This window comes from Strix uralensis, chromosome 13 (genome assembly GCF_047716275.1).
Source record: "Strix uralensis isolate ZFMK-TIS-50842 chromosome 13, bStrUra1, whole genome shotgun sequence".
NCBI lineage: Eukaryota > Metazoa > Chordata > Aves > Strigiformes > Strigidae > Strix > Strix uralensis.
In genome coordinates this window covers 24305595-24321114 of record NC_133984.1, presented here as the reverse complement: position 1 = coordinate 24321114, position 15520 = coordinate 24305595, and the positions used below count along the sequence as shown (strand labels likewise).

The window sequence follows — 15520 nt, the reverse complement described above, 5'->3', positions numbered from 1 at the left end:
TGGCAGGGAGGGTGGTTGCTCTGGTGGGGCACCATTGTGGCAGATGCCACGGTTTATCTGCTGACATGTTTTAGCACTTTTTGTGAACAAGGCAAGCTAATGTCATATGCTTCCCAGAGTATCCCAGTGCTCCTGGGAGAGCAACGTCCAAAGCACTTGGTGAGAGTGACTGAGGGAACCAGGCTTACCCAGCGGAGCCAAGCTGCTGGCTTCCTCTGCGTACCGAAATACAGGCATGTGAAACAGAGACCTTGGCTCAACGGTAAAGTTTTTTTACTGTTAAGCAGTTATTATTTATCAGCAGCGCTGGGGACACCCTGGGGATTCTCCCCCATAAGGGCTCCCAAGAATTAGCAAGGACATCAGTTTACACACACACAAATCATACATATTCATTAGATTTCCTGGAATGGGGTGTCTTATGGTAATGAGTTCCTGGAATTCATTTACATAGTCCCAGCATGCGTGGTGAAAATAGGGTGACAGTCTTCGGTGGTCGAGGGAAGAAGTAAGCAGTCTTCTTCACAGTCTTTGCTCGTTGACCTTCTTCCCAGAGCGTGAGCTGTGAAGTAAAGTCCAGGTGCCTCCTTCCTAAACCAGCAGAATCATTTCCCCTATAACAGGGTCTCTGTGTCTCTTTGTTCCAGCCCCCCCCTTATTTTAATTTTCCCATTCTAGAAGTTGCCCAAGTGTCCACTGAAGGCCTTGACTCTGCTCTCAGTGATTTCCGTAGGGAGCCTGACGAGCGTTCCCATCTGACCTAAACAGACAAAGGGACCCAAGGAAACAGCTGAGGAGTCAGGAGTCCTTGAGAAGCAAATGAAGCAAAGCACAAACAAAGCTTCCATACATCACATCACAGTTTAGTCTTAATAATTGTCAGAAATTCATTTGAGCCCTTTCATTCCCTTTCACATGGGGAGGAGAGGGATGTCCCCACCAGCCCTTGTTTTTCTCCCTGCTGCCATCACCCCCTCCAGGCTGTGTGATTCCCCTCACAACCGGTAAATGCACTTGCAACAACTCACAGATACGCTCACCTGGCCCAGGCTGCACCGCACCTACAAGGAGGTGACTGGTTCAGAGCAAAGTGAAAAACTGAACGAGGAAAGGGGCTGTGGTGGTGCTTTGCCCTGTCCAAGCTCCAGAGGAGCTGGCGTTGCGGGGTGGTTCCAGGCCCCAGAGCTGCGAACAGGCCACACTCTGCCCGCCCTGCCCCGACGGCAGCAGGGGGCCGTGGCAGAGGTCGGCCCCCGGGGCTGCTTTCAACGCCATTCCCGGGAGAGTCACCCAGGCCCGGGCCTGTCCGCACCCACATCTCCCCGGAGGTCCGTGCCCTGGGCTGAGGCTGCTGCCAGCCACTTCCCCAGGCTGCGGTTTGCTGGTACAACCCCTGCCAGCCCGGCCTGAGCACCGTGACCGCCGCCGGTTTCTGGTTTCTGTCACCTTCACGCACTGAGGGGAGAGGCTGGGGCCTCCCCACGCAGTTCCCCCGGTGCTGCCGGCTCAGCGCCTGCCGCCGCCACCTTCTTGTACGGCACCGGGTGCCGCCATCTTGGTGTACGGCACTGGGCGCCGCCATGTCGCCGCGCCCGGCGGGGAAGTTAACGCACTCAGGCTGCCGCGCCCGGGCCGCCGGCACTGCCCGCCGCTGGCTCTGTCCCCGCCGAGCTGCGGCCCCCACGACGCGCGGCCCTTCGGCGTCGGGGCCGAGCTGCTGGGTGAGCACCGGGCACCGTGGGGAGAGGGGCCCCAGCAGGGCCCCACCGGCCTGGCTCCCGGACGTGGCTCGGTGCGCCCTGACAGAAAGGCCGTGACCCGCGCCCTGAGCCCGGGCCGGCCGAGGTGTCAGCGCAAGCTGTGGGCTTCTAGAAAAAAATCCATGCGGGTTTACTAAGCAGCCTCTCCGTAACGTGCGTGACGCGCTGAGGGGATGCGGAGGTCACGGAGATTTTATTAGTTGCTGGGGTGATTTCTGGGTGGATCGGCACAGCTTGCCCGCGACCCCCTCGGCCCCGGCACAGCTGCCCCCGTTTGTCCTCGCCCAGCGGCCTGCAGCCTCCCTTCCCAGACACTGCTCGGAAGAGAAGTTCTGGCAAACTGCTTTTGCTCCTTGGAACTCACGTGGGGGCAAAGAGGGTTTAGGAGGGAACAAGGGTGAAATACTGTTAGTTCTTACTGCCCAGATTTCTTCTTCCCGTAGGCAGTGCACATCACAGCGTGACAGCTAAGTTTTTCTGCACTGAAGTTGTGGAGCTCACCTTTATCTAACTTTTATGGACAATGGGGCAGGAATGACTCCTTGCAAACTCTACAGCATGCTCAGGTAACGAGCTATGAGCCCTCCCATATCCAGCTGCTCTCCTTCAAGCATTGCCACTGGCCTTTGGCTTCCTATCGTAAGCATCCACCTCTCCCTGCTTCTTCCTTACCTTCCCAGCACGCAGAGGTGCAAAATAACTGCTCTTACACTGTAGAAAATCTGCCTCAATGTGTAATGGGTGCTCTAGGGACTCACAGTAAACGTTTTACTTGTCATTAACTGCTCTAACATAAGTCATTTGACTCCTTGATGTGTGAAATAAGCAGAGGAGGTGCTTTTGTGCTGGGACATAGAGAAGGTCTGCATAAAGCTGAACATCTCTGAAGTCAAACCAAGAGTCCTTTTCTGTAGACTGCTGTTATGGAGGAGTTTCATCTCTTGTCTGTCTTACCCTGTGGATGCTGAAATAAATCATGGCTTTAGAGGATGTGTTTATATCATGTTAATCTTTCTATGTGAAGTATTTTTCTACAGCGATGAGAGAGAATGAGACAGGCTAATGGCAAGAGATTTAAAGCGTGATATCGTGATAAGGAATTTCAGTTCAATAGGCCTGGTCTTTTAATTGCATAACTAACTTCATTGAAAATAGGTTTTAAGCTTGAACAACCAGTGATGTGAGCCTTACAGAGGGGGCTGTAACTTTACTAGGGCATTTTGAGGCCAAACACAGAAAGGCCTTTGCAAGGATCAGGTTTTTTTGCCAAATCAGCTCTGCCTTCTTGATGCTCCTTTGGTTGCCTCTTTGACTAGATGTTTTTAAGGCTGGAGGAGGGAGTCTTTCAATGCGAAACTCTTGTCCTTTCTCTTTTGCTATAGCTTACCCATAGGGGTGAAGGGGCCAGGGCTTGGTTTTGTTTCTGTCTGACCATTTTGTTTGACATAAACAAAATGTGGGGTAGCAAAGCAGAGAAAATTGTATCTTTAAATGCAGAAGACATATAACCACAGCACTTCAGAAATGTGAGTGGGGTTCAGGAAATAAAAACCAGAGGCCCTGTTCCCTTCCCGCCCTGTCATTGTGTGCAGTGGAGGACGGCCAGCCCCTTGCTGGTACAAACTGTCCCGGAGGGGACAGTGAGAAGTCAGCCTTGGTGCAGAACTATGAAGAACAGGCACATGGGGTTTCCCTGTCTGGCTGTTGACCTGGGTGTGCAGTGTTGGAAACATTACCTTGCTCCTCTGCTTCTTGATTTCCCTGTCTGTAATGCAAAAAGTGGAGGTGCTTAAGGTAAATTAGGGTTTGAAGTCCTTCCCTAGGTGCTAAAGAAATCGTCCTTGTGAGTAGCTCTTCCTGACCATTTATGTGGTTCTTCAGTGGTGAAGGCAGTATAGGACTGGCAGGACTTGGCTTCTTTACCAGCACTGCAGCCATCCCAAGTCTTCCCTGTTGAACAGGAGCTCAGCTCCCTTTGCAAAAGTTAAGTGTAGTAATGTGGGCCTGTGCCTGGAGTGAGGCCAGTGCTCCCCGTTTCCAGCCCCTTTCTGTTTTGCTTGCTTTCAGCTTTGGTTTCACGGAGAAGACTGTGAAGAGAGACCACCCGTCCGTTGGATTGTGTGACTTCAAGTCTGGCTCCATGTGCTGGGGAAGGGTGCCATCATCTTCAGCAGGACTGGAGGGGCTCTCAGCGTGGGGCTGCTTTCCTAGACATACATGGGCCATGTCCATGCTGAGGCTGATTATCCCACTGGTGTCCTTCAGCCAGAAAACCTGCCCTCCTCCAAAGGGACGTGGGGGCCAGTGGCACTGCCATGGTGCTGAGGGCTGTCCCCTGGCCATGTGTGCACAGCACAATGTTTGGAGAGGGTGAGAATAACTGTAATCAGTGCTGCACTGGGAGAATCTCTGCAGCAGGCCTTACTGTTAGCACACTGCAATGCAGCATTATTCCCTTTTCCTTAGGCTAGACTTTGTTGTGCATCTCCTTGTGGGCATCTGCTGCTAACCTGGCTCCTGGAAAGCCTTTGCAGTCATGCCAGCGACCTATGGGCTACCTGTTTCTGTCCCATTCCACCCCGCCATGCAGACCCATGTACACAGCCCCTGCCCAGGAGCGAATGAAAGGGAATGAAAGGGCTCAAACAAATGAATTTCTGACAAATATTAAGACTAAACTGTGATGTGATGTATGGAAGCTTTGTTTGTGCTTTGCTTCATTTGCTTCTCAAGGACTCCTGACTCCTCAGCTGTTTCCTTGGGTCCCTTTGTCTGTTTAGGTCAGATGGGAACGCTCGTCAGGCTCCCTACAGAAATCACTGAGAGCAGAGTCAAGGCCTTCAGTGGACACTTGGGCAACTTCTAGAATGGGAAAATTAAAAAAAGGGGGGGCTGGAACAAAGAGACACAGAGACCCTGTTATAGGGGAAATGATTCTGCTGGTTTAGGAAGGAGGCACCTGGACTTTACTTCACAGCTCACGCTCTGGGAAGAAGGTCAACGAGCAAAGACTGTGAAGAAGACTGCTTACTTCTTCCCTCGACCACCGAAGACTGTCACCCTATTTTCACCACGCATGCTGGGACTATGTAAATGAATTCCAGGAACTCATTACCATAAGACACCCCATTCCAGGAAATCTAATGAATATGTATGATTTGTGTGTGTGTAAACTGATGTCCCTTGCTAATTCTTGGGAGCCCTTATGGGGGAGAATCCCCAGGGTGTCCCCAGCGCTGCTGATAAAGAATAACTGCTTAACAGTTATGTTGGATTCTGACTGCTGAGTTAATTTCTTTGTTTCACTGCGCTCTCTGCTGCTTTTCTGCACCGGTAATGGCCTTTGGTGCTGCCTTCCAGCCTGTGCTTCCTTCACACCAAAGGGAGCTGAGAATATGCAGCTCCCCGGCACTGCTTGTACATTATCAGCTGCGTGACACGGCTGCCCCCCGCTCAGCTCGATACTTTTAAGTGTTTTTTGTCAAAGCATCCTACTGTCATGTCTGTCCTGGCTCAGTCTTTCTCTGAGCCCATCCTCCTGGAGTCTCCTGTGTCATACTTCTCTGGAGTGTCAGGCCTGTGGCCAGGTCTTTGCAACTGGATTTTTTTGTTCCCCTGTGGCAAAAGGGAGGTAGGTGAACTGGGCAGCGCTGTTTTCCTTGACTCTGTGGCTTCTAGAGAAAATGATTGCTACTGAAGACTCTGTGCCTAGCCTGGATGCCATCCTGGACCATACCTCTTCAACACCAGGGAGGAGCTACTGGCACAGTTTGATGCCGTTCCAGGCAAAAAGGGCACATGCATCCTCCCCTGGAACATTTGCAGGTATGGGGCTGAGGCATGTGGTGAGGCAGTGGTGCCCTGAGGATGAGGAAGGGCTAAAAGCAGAGACAGCTCCAGGACAGCACCTGGCCTGGGTGGTCTAAGCCTGTTGCCATCCAGCCTAGCCACTGGAGGAACAAATACAGGGATTTCTGCCTCCTCCCTCTGTACAACGGAGAGCTTGGGGTGCCACGCTGGGTGTTAGGAGAGGTGGGTCTAGTTCTGCCTGTCACAGGCATGCTCTTTTTTTTCAGAGGAAACCAATTAATACATTTACTTCCTTTTCCCATTTGTGCAATGGAACTTCCATATTTCTTTGTTACCAAGACTGTTCTGAAGTGTTCTGCTACTTTGGTGTTCTGCACAGAAATGCTTGTAATTAAATGACTGACTAATGAGATCCATGGCGTGTGTGAAATATGCTGGTTTATCTGCTCCTCAGGAAGTTCCCTTGGGATCCTGATACAGAAGAGCAGACCAGGGTGCTGATGATTGGAGGAGACTGTCTTTATTTTTGTGTTTGGTGTTTTTCAGAAATAAAGATGGGAAGCCAGATCTGGATTTTGATACAGACAAGCATGATACTTGGATAGCAGAATTCCTTGCAGACGATGGGGAGATTCCCAGCAGAAAGATTCTGCAGTCTCAGAATATGGTTCCAGAGTTTCCTGGCCCAGAAATGGAGTACTCATTATGGGTAAGTTGGCAGGATCTGAAAGGGAGCAGGATGGCTCTTCCCCAGCTTTGTTCTGTGCATGACTCACAGGCGATGAAAAACATTAAATCCAAACTAGATTTTGGCTTCACCTGGAAAAGACTCCATGCAACTAGAATTCTCCTGCCTGTTCTGCTGTGCTGTCCCCTCTCCCAGGCACACTGCAGTGTCTTGTACCTGAAGCCTCGCACGCAGATTGTCCTGCGACAGAAGGTGAACACTCAGCTGATCACCAAGAGCCTGGCCACTGTTGAATATGATTTTTGCAAGCCAAGATTCATTGTATCCTTCCTGCCACCTCTTGGCACTCTGCTCACAGCAGCCTCAGCACACTGCGGGGTTCCACACCAACCTCACAGCTGGGCTCAGGCCTGTCTGGTCTGATGCATAGAGAAACCCAGGATTTAAATGAATAGAGAGGCTGAACTGTCTTCTGACCTTTGAGAAGCCAAATCCTGATGAGAAGCTTAGAAGGGAGCCCTCAGAGCTGCTTCTGCTGGATCAGTGGTTGATAGGGCTCATGGCTCACCTCGTACATGAGCCAGTTCCTGACATACCCCAGGGCTGATGTGCTGTGTGGGTGGAGAAAGGCTTGAGTCTTTTGCTGACTGATCAGTTTTGCTTGGGAAAATATCCGCTGAAAAGTATTTTAAATGACAGCATTATTCAATTCAGTGGAAAAACACTTTATCAAGATGTATAACGAGACCAGAAGAGCCTTTCTTCCCCTCTGTCCTGTTCAGCAGCAGCTGGTTGCTGACTTTTCCTGTCTGACTAGAAGCTGGTCATTTGAGTTCTTGGAGCATGTTAATTCTCATTCCCCACACCCACTCCTAGGCCACCGCAGCTCTTTTGGGAGTAGGATGACTTGTTTGGCTTACCTGCTCACATGCTTTTAGAGACCAGTGTCCACAGAACAGAAACCCCAAGTAGAGCCAAGTGCAAAGAACAATCTACCCTTCAGACCTCTCCCAGAGAGAACTTTGCTAAAGCTGTTTTGAACTACACCTGAGCATCTTTTATCCCCTCTCCTGCTACGTGCTTTAAAGGCCATTTTGTGTCATGAATTTCTGTGCTTATGTTAATAGGAAAAGATTGACCAAAGATGAAGAGGTGTTACTTGATTTCTGTACCTATATACTTAGTGAGAAATTGGAGAACCAACAAAGCTGCTTTCCTGTTTTGTAACTCCATGTGTGTGTGCTAATGCTCTCTCAAGAGATTACACAGCCACTGTGTTTTGAGGTGGTTTGCAGAAATGCAGCAGGTTAGAAACCTGTAGTGGTATTGCCCAAGCCATACTGGTTTTCCACTTGCTTCCAAAGGTTCTTTGGCCTTGCATAGCCGGTGTACGTAAAATAACAGATCCTTGAGGTTTGGAGTTCAGCACCTTCAGTGTACAGACAAAGCAGCATTGTATTGGCAGGCACGTGATGACTACGTAAATTGCAAATGCATGAGCTCTGACTCCAAGAAGTAAGCAAATTAAAATATATTCAGACAAAAAGTGGTTAATGAAATATTTTAACCCGAAACTCAGAGTTCCTCATCTAATAGTGGTCTGTCTAGAACTGAATTTGTGAAACTGGAGTCTGCTGAAGGAGAGCTCGCTCTTTGATGTACCGTAGTGTCATTGTTAGTCGTTAAGATTTCTTCAGCCCCGACTGGATGTGCTTGATTTGGTTTTGTAAATGTTGGTCATTTATCTTTTAAGCACAGGTAAAATTGTTAGTCATTAGTTATCTCATTTGTGATATACTCCAAGGCAGTTTTCTTTGGTCAGATCTTGCCTGTTCTATTATCAGGGTAATATAAACGCGTATCAGAGTTTTTATTAAAGCTATAACCAAAGCATATTTTGACTTGGCAGTGACAGACTGGCTCCACTCAGTACAGCTGTTTCCAACTCCCCTCCAGTCAGTTATGCGTGTTCTTATCTGTGATTGTTGGCTGCGTGCACGGGGTTGTTGTTAGCAGGCCAGAGCTGAGCGCTTTTCCTCTGCTGAAGAGGGAAGGTGTTGTGCTGAGGAAGGCAGCGTGGGCAGCTTGATGCAGCGACCTCTGTGGAATGTTTCACTCCTTCCTGTGGAACTCATGCATCTCCCCCGCTCCTCCTCTGGAGCTTGTTGTTTATTTCTTCCTTGACACATTTTCCCTCAGAGCAAAAGGGTGAAGATCATTTTTGGATTAACCTGCAAGAAGAAAAGCCACTATGGGATCATGATGTACCACAACAACTGACTCATCAGATCCTACGAGAAGGTGGGATGTCAAAGGAAGGTGAGGAGTTGGACTTGTTTTTACCTCTTTTTATCTGGGAGAGGGGAGAATGGGATTTTGCAAAAAGCAACCTTGTCTTAGATCCTTGCTTTTACATTGCACAGTGTCCAGAGTTGAACAAGGAGACCTGGCGTGTCCCTAGGATCAGATCAATGTGTGCCCCTGCACTGTGACTCCTTGTCTGGGTTTGAGGTAACTAGAGATGTCCATCTACTGTTTAATACTGCTGTGGCTGGAGATGCTACCAGAGGTGATTTCCAGAGGGGATCTGCTCTGGCAGGATAGCCTGGCCTCTGTTAGGAAGTGATTGCTGCAGCATTTGCTTCTAGTGTTATCTTGCGGCAGTATCTCAGAGCTATGGCATGCCTTGGAGGTGACCATCTTTGCCACAGATAATTCTGGTCTGTTAGTTAAGACAGTCTGTGCTCTGCTTTCTGGAAGAAAAAGATTCAGTATTATATGCCCAAAATATCTTTTCAGGGAGTTTACGAGGTGTTTGTACCTCATATTGCTGTTGGCATGCAATGCACAGGCCATGGTGTTGCCATCAACCTTTGTATCAGGGCTTTGGGATCTCAGTGCTCTCCAAATGACTACTTTTTTTTTGTTTGCTTGTTCTGAGCAGAATTGGCTAAGGCAGTTCTTTCCCTTAATTTCTGGCCCGTGGTGCAGGGAGGAGGTGTAGATGTGATTGGTGTAACAATGGGACTTCCTGAATCAAGCACACAACAAAGAGGACTTTGAAGAAGGTAGAGTACTGATAAGAGAGACCTGTGCACAAGGCTGCTGCTCGGAGAGGGTTTTTCTGTGATACAGCCTTTGTTCTGAGCACTGTACATGTTCTTAGGTCTGTTTATTGTGAAGTAGCCCCAGATTGGGCCTGTTTTTCCTCCTCTAGTGCCCCTAGAGAGCATGGAGAATTTTATCCTGAAGGTCTGGTGCAAACATATAGCCTTGGGCTGAGGAAAGGACACAGTCTCTGTGTTCCTCAAGCTCATTCCCTCACAAGACTCCAGCCCTGAGGAGACTTCTCCAAAATAAAATGGAACCTGTGTTCATGTACACTTTAGCAGAGCTGCCCAAACCAGGAACACACCTATAAAGCCAAAAGGAAAAATTGGATGCTCATGTGCAGCCTCCAGTTAAGGGATGGAGCAGAAGCAGTCACTGGCCCCTGCTCTCCTCAGGGTGCAGCACTCCACACTTTGGGAAAGGCTGCACTTGGGGAAAGGGACCTGTAGCCTGATTTTTTAGATGATGGTATTGGCCCATTTTTTGCAGCTGTGAGGTGGGTGATACAGAAAGGCTGCTAAGGTGCCAACCTAAAATCACAAGTCTAGGTCAGATTCTTGGGGAAAGGGTTTGTGTTTGCCCTGGTTGTTCCTTGTGCTTCCTGTTGTGCCAGTGGGAGCTGCCCAGCTTCTTACAGAGTTCTTCCTTCCAGACGGATGATCGCTGTGCTGGGACAGAAACTCAACAGCTGTTGGAAGGTGAGGATGGCACAGATGAACTTGGGCAATGTGGATGCAGCTTGCATGATAGCGTAGGAACCAGTTTGCCACTGCTCTACTCTTTGCAAGCGTTAAAGGCCTGGGGCTTTCCCTTGGCCAAGGTGGGGTGGGAATGTGTCACCAGGAGGAGCAGAGGCTGCCGAGGGGTGACTGGAATCCTCTTTCCTGTAGGGAACTGAGATTGGAACCTGTGGAGTTTGTTCTGGTGGTTGCTGGGAGGGATGCCACACTGCGGGCAGGGTGTCCCTGGGAGAGCAGAGACATGTTGGCTGCACTGGGCCATCCCATGTCCTGTGCCACATGGGCTGGGACTGCTTTGGGGGCTGGTGGCAGCACTCATTCTGAACAGCCATTCCTGGTGTTTACTCCACACCTGACTGAGCACTACTTTTTGCAGAGAGGCCAGACCGGTTGCGGGTACAATGTGAAGAGTGTCTGAAGCGGAGGAAGATCCCTGACCAGGCTGACCCTACACTGTTACCAGAAAGCTGGTTTTGTCATCTCCATCGCCTCCCCAGATACAGGTAGACTTATGATTTGAGTCCTGGATGACTTTTTTCCATGCCATCTCACATCCTTGAAATACAAACAGTTTCTGTCAAATGCCTGACTTCCTGTGTTCCTTCCACATACCTGTGAATACGGATCTTCATTAAAATAGGTGATGTTAAAATAGGAACATGTTTCAGTACATGCTTGCTTTGGTCACTGACCCCTTTTTTTCCTGATGCCTTTGAAATAACAGCCTTTGATCTAGATGAATCTGGGCATTTAAATTATAGTGCTTCTGAAGGATTGGATGGGTTTTAGTTAAATGTGCTGATTGAATTACAGTCAAATGTCAAAACTGCTAATAAGAAAATACAGTTTCTTGTTGAGATCTTCTGACCTGTTGGAGAATAAAAAAGCTTTACTTCCTTGCCAAGAATACCAGCTTAAATGCTAAGTAGAAAGAATTGACTGAGACCAACCGTCTGGATGTTACTGCAGGAAAATCCTTTTCTCTGATCCACAAATTCCAGGGTGCACCTAGTTTATACAGCTGAATTGCCATTATCTGTTGAAGCTCAGCATTCCACAGAGATAGCCTTCATGATAAACTATTAAGGAAACCAGTTGGCTCTGGAGGCCGAGGAGTAAGTTTTTATTTTATAGCCTAGAAACTAGATAGTAAAGCCACTTTTCAACAGAGGAGGAAGCTAATGCCTCCATTTAAAGCTCTGATACATTAAAAGTCCGTGATCTGGAAGAGGAAGCAGCGCAGATGACAGATGAGAGACAGTTCGTTGTCAAGCCAGACAAACAGACTGTGGGGTTTGTGAGTACCTTCAGACTGACCTGGTTCAACGGAGCAATCAGCAAGGTGGTGGCAAACCAGAGCAAGCAAGGTAAGGTGCTGTGGAAGGAGTAATTAGGATTTCCTAGGTGTACAGATAATTTCTAAGTAAGAAATATCGTCTGAGGATGGAGACCTAAGATCGTGTTGGACAGTTCAGTGAAAACACCTGTGCAGTACTTGTGGCTGCCAGAAAAGTAATAGTTACATTTCTGTTTTAAACCTGTATAAGCAGGATTTTCATCTTGTGCTTCAAGACTTCACTGCAAATGTACAGTGGTACATAGAGGGAACTTTTCTTATAGACTGTTTCTATGAAACTCATGGCCGTGACAGTTCCTTTCCTTTGAAGCAGCTGGCATTAGTGGTCTGTGCTGGCCACATGGGTTATGATGCATTTCTCTGTCAACTCAAAACTGAAGCAGAAATGACTGGCTATGTGGTGTGCTGAACTCTGTCTCATAGTCTGTACTTCATTTTATATCTGTTATTTTGGGATTCAAGTGGCTTTTTCTCCCTTTAGCCCTTAAGCACAGTGTTTGATTCTTCAGCTGTTCTCTTGATCTTCATAAAATCATAATCATAGAATCACAGAATGGTTGGGTTGGAGGGGACCTTAAAGAACATCCAGTCCCACCCCCCTGCCATGGGCAGGGACACCTTCCACTAGCCCAAGTTGCCCAAAGCCCCATCAAGCCTGGCCTTGAACCCTTCCAGGGAGGGGGCAGCCACAGCTTCTCTGAGCAACCTGTGCCAGTGTGTCACCACCCTCACATCTAATTGAAACCTGCACTCTTGCAGTTTAAAACCGTTACCCCTCATCCTATCCCTACACTCCCTGATCAAGAGTCCCTCCCCATCTTTCCTGTAGCCCCCTTTAAGTACCAGAAGGCTGCTATAAGGTCTCCCTGGAGCCTTCTCCAGCTGAACACCCCCAACTCTCTCAGCCTGTCCTCACAGGGGAGGTGCTCCAGCCCCCCGAGCATCTTTGTGGCCTCCTCTGGACTTGCTCGAGCAGGTCCATGTCATTCTTATGTTGGGAGCCCCAGAGCTGCACCCAGCACTGCAGGGGGGGTCTCATGAGAGCGGAGCAAAGGGGAGAATCCCCTCCCTGTACCTGCTGCCCACACTGCTCTGGATGCAGCCCAGGACACAGTTGGCTTTCTGGGCTGTGAGTGCACATTGCTGGCTCACAGTCAGTTTTCCATCCACTGATACCCCCAAGTCCTTCTCCTTGGGGCTGTTCTCAATCCACTCCTCGCCCAGCCTGTATCTGTGCTTGGGATTGCCCTGACCCACGTGCAGGACCTTGCCCTTGGCCTTGTTGAACTCCATGAGGTTTGCACGTCCCACCTCTCCAGCCTGTCCAGGTCGCTCTGGATGGCACATCCCTTCCCTCAGCGTGTCACCGCACCACACAGCTCGGTGCCGTTGTTGAACTTGCTGAGGGTGCCTCAATCCCACTGTCCATGTCCCCAACAGAGATGTTAAACAGCGCCGGTAACCCGACCCCTGAGGATGCTGCTCATCACTGCTCTCCACTTGGACATGGAGCCATTGACCACAATTCTTTCACTGTGACCATCCAGCCAATTCCTTATCCACTGAGTGATCCATCTGTCAAATCCACGTCTCTCCAGTTTAGAGACAAGGATGTCGTGTGGGACAGTGTCAAATGCTTTGCACAAGTCCAGGTAGATGACATCAGCTGCTCTCCCTTTATCCACCAGTGCTGTAACCCCATTGTAGAAGGCCACCAAATTCATCAGGCATGATTTGCCTTTAGTGAAGCCGTGTTGGCTGTCACCGATCAGCTTATTTTCCATGTGCCCCAGCATATTTTCCAGAAGGATCTGCTCCAGGGTCTTGCCAGGCAGAGGGGAGACTGACTGGCCTGTAGTTCCCTGGGTCTTCCTTTTTTCTCTTTTTAAGAATGGGGGTTATGTTTCCCCTTTTCCAATCACCGCAAACGTCACTGAACTGCCATGAATTCTCAAATATGATGGATAGTGGCTGAGCCACTTCATCCACCAGTTCCCTCAGGACCTGTGGGTGCATCTCCTCAGGTCCCAAGGCCTTGTGCACCTTCAGGTTCCTTAGATGGTCTCGAACTTGATCTTCTCCTACAGTGGGTGGTTCTTCATTCTCCCAGTCTCTGCCTTTGCCTTCTGTGACTTGGACGATGTGGCTGGAGCACTTGCTGGTGAAGACTGAGGCAAAAAAGTCATTGAGTGCTCAGCCTTCTCCATGTCATGGGTGACCAGGTCTCCTGTTTCCTTCCAGAGAGGGTCCACATTTTCCCTAGTCTTTCTTTTATCACTGATGTACATGTAAAAGCTTTTTTTTGTTGCTCTTGACATCCCTGGCCAGACCTCCTTGCTACCTTAAGGATCTTGAGCTCCACCATTTCATGGTCACTGCAGCCAAGGCTGCCCTTGAGCTTCACATTCCCCACCAGCTCCTCCTTGTTGGTGAGAACAAGGTCCAGCATAGCACCTCTCCTTGTTGGCTTCTCTATCACTTGAAGAAGGATGTTATCACTAACACACTCCAGGAACCTTGTGGATCACTTATGCACTGCAGTGTTGTTCCTCCAAAAGATACCAGGGTGTTTGAAGTCCCCCATGAGGACCAGGGCTTGTGAATGTGAGGCTGTTCCTATCTGTCTATAGAGCCCCTCATCTGCTTGGTCTTCCTGGTCAGATGGTCTGTAGCAGACCCCCGCTATAACATCACCTGTCCCTGCCCTCCCTTTAGTCCTGACCCATAAACTCTCGCTCGGCTCCTCACCCATCCCCGGGCAGAGCTCCCTGCACTCCAGCTGGGCACTGACATAGAGGGTGACACCCCCTCCTTGTCTCCCCTGCCTGTCCTTCCTCAAGAGCCTGTACCCCTCCATTCCAGCACTCCATGAAGGAGCCATCCCATGACATCTCCGTGATGTCAATAAGATTGTAGCCCCGCAGGCGTGCACGCATCTCTAGCTCCTCTTATTTATTCCCCATGCTACGTGCGTTTGCATAGAGGCATTTAAGTTGGGCCCGCAGTGAAGCTGACTGTCTGGCTGGAATTCCTCTGTGCTGCTCTTCAGGTGCTCTCCTGCTGACCCCTCTCCAGCCTCTGGGCATCTATTGCTGGCACTGGCGTCAAGCTGGCATCTTCTATTATCTGAAATCCTGAAAGATTAGAGACACTGCATAGATGTCCAAACCATGGAGATTTTTGGTGGGAGAAGGGAGTCAAGCTGTTGTTTCACACACTCAGACTGGTCTTGTTGCAGAAGCTGTTTGGCACCCAGGGAGCAGGAATACAGTGATGAGGAGAAGAGACCCCAATACAAACAGAAATGCTGAAAGGGGTGAGTATATCCAGGTCCAGTTTGCAGCTCAGCTGCCTGGAGCAAGCATGGGGGAGAGACGTTGGGTGTCCTGCATACAGGAGATGTCTGCTGCTTTTCTCTTGTTGTCCTGTTGTTCTCCAGGAGAAAGGATGTTTTACCCCTTGCTAAGACATCAAGGAGAAACTTGCTCTTTTTTTCCCCTTTTGTTGGTCTAGGGAGCTTGGATGGAGAGAGGAAGAGAAGATTGTCATCGTCATCCGGAGAGAGCATGGAACATCAAGTGAGGCAGGAGGGAGAAGTTTGCAGGAGCAAAGCCTTGATGCTTGTTGCTGCAGGGCTTGGCAGTTTCTCAGCCCTGTCTCACTGTTACTCATGTTCCCTCCTGCTGAGAGAGATGACAATGCTTGAAGATGTTGGAGCATCATATAAAATGAGACTTTGATTCTTATTTGTGTACAGCTTGGATGTGCTTAAAACTCTTAACAGTAACAGGGATCAGGACAGTTCCAGTCCCTGTGCTCAATCCTACCCTGTCCTGCCTAGCCCTAGTGTGTTCCTTCCTGCCTCTCCTGGCTAAAAGAGGATGCGGAAAGCTCATGCTTCCTCTCTTGAGGTTGCAGCCTTAATCCCGTGTGGCCTCTTTCCCCATTTTCAGGTTAACTTGTTATATTAAAGACTCTGATGTTTTGAATTTTCAGGAGAAGTGTCTTTTGGACATGGCTGCCCACGACAGGTTCTCTGGGCAGCTCTGTGACA

General features: G+C 49.4%; 1 protein-coding gene and 1 long non-coding RNA gene across 8 annotated transcripts; one reads left to right on the top strand and one right to left on the bottom strand.

Annotated features, from left to right (window-relative positions):
- Nucleotides 1-256: 256 nt before the first annotated feature.
- On the bottom strand, nt 257-1547 carry LOC141949257 (uncharacterized). The gene is made up of 2 exons (XR_012630710.1): nt 1041-1547; nt 257-760 (listed from the first exon to the last, which is right to left on the bottom strand). It is a non-coding gene; the product is annotated as an uncharacterized LOC141949257 (long non-coding RNA).
- Nucleotides 1548-1605: 58 nt separating this feature from the next.
- MORC4 (MORC family CW-type zinc finger 4) lies at nt 1606-15453 on the top strand. Of its 7 annotated transcripts, XM_074882897.1 has the most exons (12): nt 1606-1721; nt 2204-2326; nt 3828-4130; nt 4541-5585; nt 6117-6279; nt 6377-6579; nt 8458-8577; nt 8682-8769; nt 10022-10067; nt 10486-10612; nt 14705-14782; nt 14980-15453. In XM_074882897.1, the coding sequence occupies exons 2-4, from the start codon at nt 2277-2279 to the stop codon at nt 4581-4583; spliced, it is 396 nt and encodes a 131-aa protein (XP_074738998.1). In that variant the 5' UTR covers nt 1606-1721; nt 2204-2276; the 3' UTR covers nt 4584-5585; nt 6117-6279; nt 6377-6579; nt 8458-8577; nt 8682-8769; nt 10022-10067; nt 10486-10612; nt 14705-14782; nt 14980-15453. The 7 variants fall into 7 exon arrangements, 6 of the variants coding, with proteins under 6 accessions (XP_074738998.1, XP_074738995.1, XP_074738993.1 ...); XM_074882894.1 differs by lacking the exons at nt 3828-4130; nt 4541-5585 and adding an exon at nt 9203-9326 and having other exon boundaries at nt 6454-6579; nt 8659-8769; XM_074882892.1 differs by lacking the exons at nt 3828-4130; nt 4541-5585 and having other exon boundaries at nt 6454-6579.
- Nucleotides 15454-15520: the final 67 nt, after the last annotated feature.